This window comes from Aplysia californica, unplaced genomic scaffold, assembly GCF_000002075.1.
Source record: "Aplysia californica isolate F4 #8 unplaced genomic scaffold, AplCal3.0 scaffold00610, whole genome shotgun sequence".
Lineage (NCBI taxonomy): Eukaryota > Metazoa > Mollusca > Gastropoda > Aplysiida > Aplysiidae > Aplysia > Aplysia californica.
In genome coordinates this window covers 84,660-87,363 of record NW_004797880.1, presented here as the reverse complement: position 1 = coordinate 87,363, position 2,704 = coordinate 84,660, and the positions used below count along the sequence as shown (strand labels likewise).

The 2,704-nt window shown below is 43.3% G+C and overlaps 1 protein-coding gene across 1 annotated transcript in view; it reads right to left on the bottom strand.

Moving 5' to 3' along the window:
* The window catches only part of LOC101860279 (neo-calmodulin), a gene marked incomplete in the record, with an annotated part of 74,493 nt that overhangs the window by 48,515 nt on the left and 23,274 nt on the right, over positions 1 to 2,704 (bottom strand). The window contains 1 exon segment of the mRNA XM_035972200.1: positions 384 to 522. Coding sequence (XP_035828093.1) covers positions 384 to 522 — 139 coding nt within the window.

Here is a 2,704-nt window from a genome sequence, read left to right as displayed (position 1 = left end):
CAACCCCCCCCCCCCCATAAAGCAAGAAACTAAAACAAACAATCCCCCCAACAACCAACCAACCAACCAACCAACAAACAAAAAACTCCAAACAAACTGACCAAAAAAAAAACAAATAAAAGAAGAAAACAAAGACAAAAAAGACCAAACAAAACATAATGACAATATCAAGCGAGTGAACTTTATAAACAAGCGTGGATTGGGAAACTTTTTTTTTTTCTCTCTCAAATATTACGATAATCAAGACATTGAGACAGTGTCACCGCCACATTTCCGATACAATTATACGTTCAACACGCAATCTAAACCAGTCAAATTAGCTAGCTAATGAGAGTTTTTAAAAATTCAAACGCGCAATCAGCGGCCGTTTAGCGGGTACTTACCTAGGCGTTCCCTGTCGTTGAGGCCATTGGGAACATGGCCGTCGTTACTCGTTGCCATGGCTACACCATGGACGCCCTTCTCCGATTTCCGCTTCCGCAGCTTCGGGCTAAACCGCAAGAGTTTTCTGCTCTTGGTTGACTGTGGGCGAAAAGATGAAAGGGGCAGATTAGATAAGCTCATAGGAGGTGGGGGGTGGAGGGTGACTTTGGAACTGCAGGATACAAATTTCAAGGAGGAGGAGGACAAGGAGGGGAAAGAGGCGGAGGAGGAGGGGAAAGAGGAGGAGGAGGAGGGGAAAGAGGAGGAGGAGCAAACGAAAGAGGAGTGGGGGGAAGGAGAAGAAAAGGAAAGAAGAGTAGGAGGAGGAGGAGGAGGAGGAGGAGGAGGAGGAGGCGGAGGAGGAGGAGGAGGAGGAGGAGGAGGAGGAGGAGGAGGAAGAAGAAGAAGAAAGACTTAAGTAGAAAACACAAAATAAGTTGGGATTTCAAAGCAATTTCGACATCATGTTATCTAATCTTCGGCTTTTTATAAAATGTAGGTATTTTACACCCCTGTCGAAACAATTTAGGTTACTTGAGAGGTGGGCTTCGACACCGTCTGTGAGCACGAACCAACTTCTGCGTGCCATGGCGAACGAAACGCTGAACACTTACACCACAGACAACAGTCAGTTTAGTTTTAGTAAGTGTTTTACGGCACTTGCAACACAATAAGTTCATATAAGTGCCGAAGATCAGAGGTGGTACAAGAGAGCAACAAACACAAAAAAGAAGGAGTGGAGATAAAGACGATAGATGTTTGACAGGTAAGAAGAAGCAAACCACACCAGAGCACCCGCCAACCACCCATGGCAACGGTCAAGGGTGTTTCTGTTTCCTTTTTAGGGTGGGGAAGTGTGTGGGTAGGGGGGGGGTAAAGATGCCATGCAAAACAAATACAAATTATCATATCATCTTAACAGAAGAATAGATAAATAATCGTAGGAAATAAATTATTTCGTTTCGATGCCGCTGCACCTCCTGTTGCTATGTCGTAGAGGGTAGAGTCATCGATCCTACCACTGTTTCTCATTCTCAACCTTGTTGTTATAGTCAGCACTCACTTTTATAACCTTTAAGAGGCTAACGTTATCATCGGACCTCCCACCTAAATACGTATATTTCCCAGCGGGGCATTAAATAACGTCTGTCACTCCCCTGGTGATATCCCCACTGCTCACCAAAAGTAACAAATGGCCCACTAGTGGGCAATACCCACAGATTTGCAAGAATTGGATATTCGAAAGAAGATGAAGGACAAGAAACGCTATGTAAAAAAACACACAACTGCATGCTAAAATTATCCCCCCCCAACCCCCTCTTCCTCCTCTCAGCCTGGGCTGACCCTGACAAGCTGGGTTGAAGCCCGCCTCCTAAATGATCTAAGTTGTGCTGATAGGAGCGCAAAAACACCTACATTTTCTTATTTTCTTTCTAGTAATTTACTGGAAGCCTGCACATGTACTTAGGTATTCATGAATGCACACCCGGTAAAAGATGTAATTATGCCACTGAGCTGGATTGCAATTACTGCTATTCAATTTGGGAGAGAAAGGAGAGGGGGAAGGATTGGGCAGCTGGGTGGGGAAGGGTATCCCCCCCGCCCACCCGATAAATAGTTACAATGTAGTTTTCCTTAGCAACACTGGAAGCTATATTAAGTCGTTAGCTGGTTACCCAAAAGGGTATAAGCAGCGGATAAAAGTGAAGTAAAACTGGTTAAAAAAATAATGCTCTTTGTCTTCTGATCAAAAGTCAGAATGCTCTTTTGATAAATGGGGTAGGTTGCTTTCCATTTTGTGTGCAAATTAAATGCTAAGAAAGACTATTATATCTTGGTAGGTCAAGATCTAAAGGTTAGGTATCTACACGTATCTTGTTTTCTTGCACACGTAAACTTGACTTCAGTCAGACTGATCTTATGTTTTAGAGCCCATTCTTCTCATTAGTCAAATTCCGTTACTACTGTCTAGATGTAGATATCTAATGGCTCCATTTCTTATATTTTATGTAGTTTTAGTAAGGTTTTAGGGCGCTCACAACTACATAAAGTCATTTGAGCGCAATGAAATCAGCATCTGATTAGTATCAATGAATAACATCTTTGTTTAAACGTGTTACAACGATATCTAATCATACCACCTGAGGTTGGGTGGGTGGGTGGGTGGGTGGGGGAGCTGGGTATTGGATATTTGAGTTAAGAGTCCCCCGCATTAGATTACTTTCATTCACCCAGAGCCAGATCAGCGACAGACATCGACGATCATGGTTCTCCATTCATT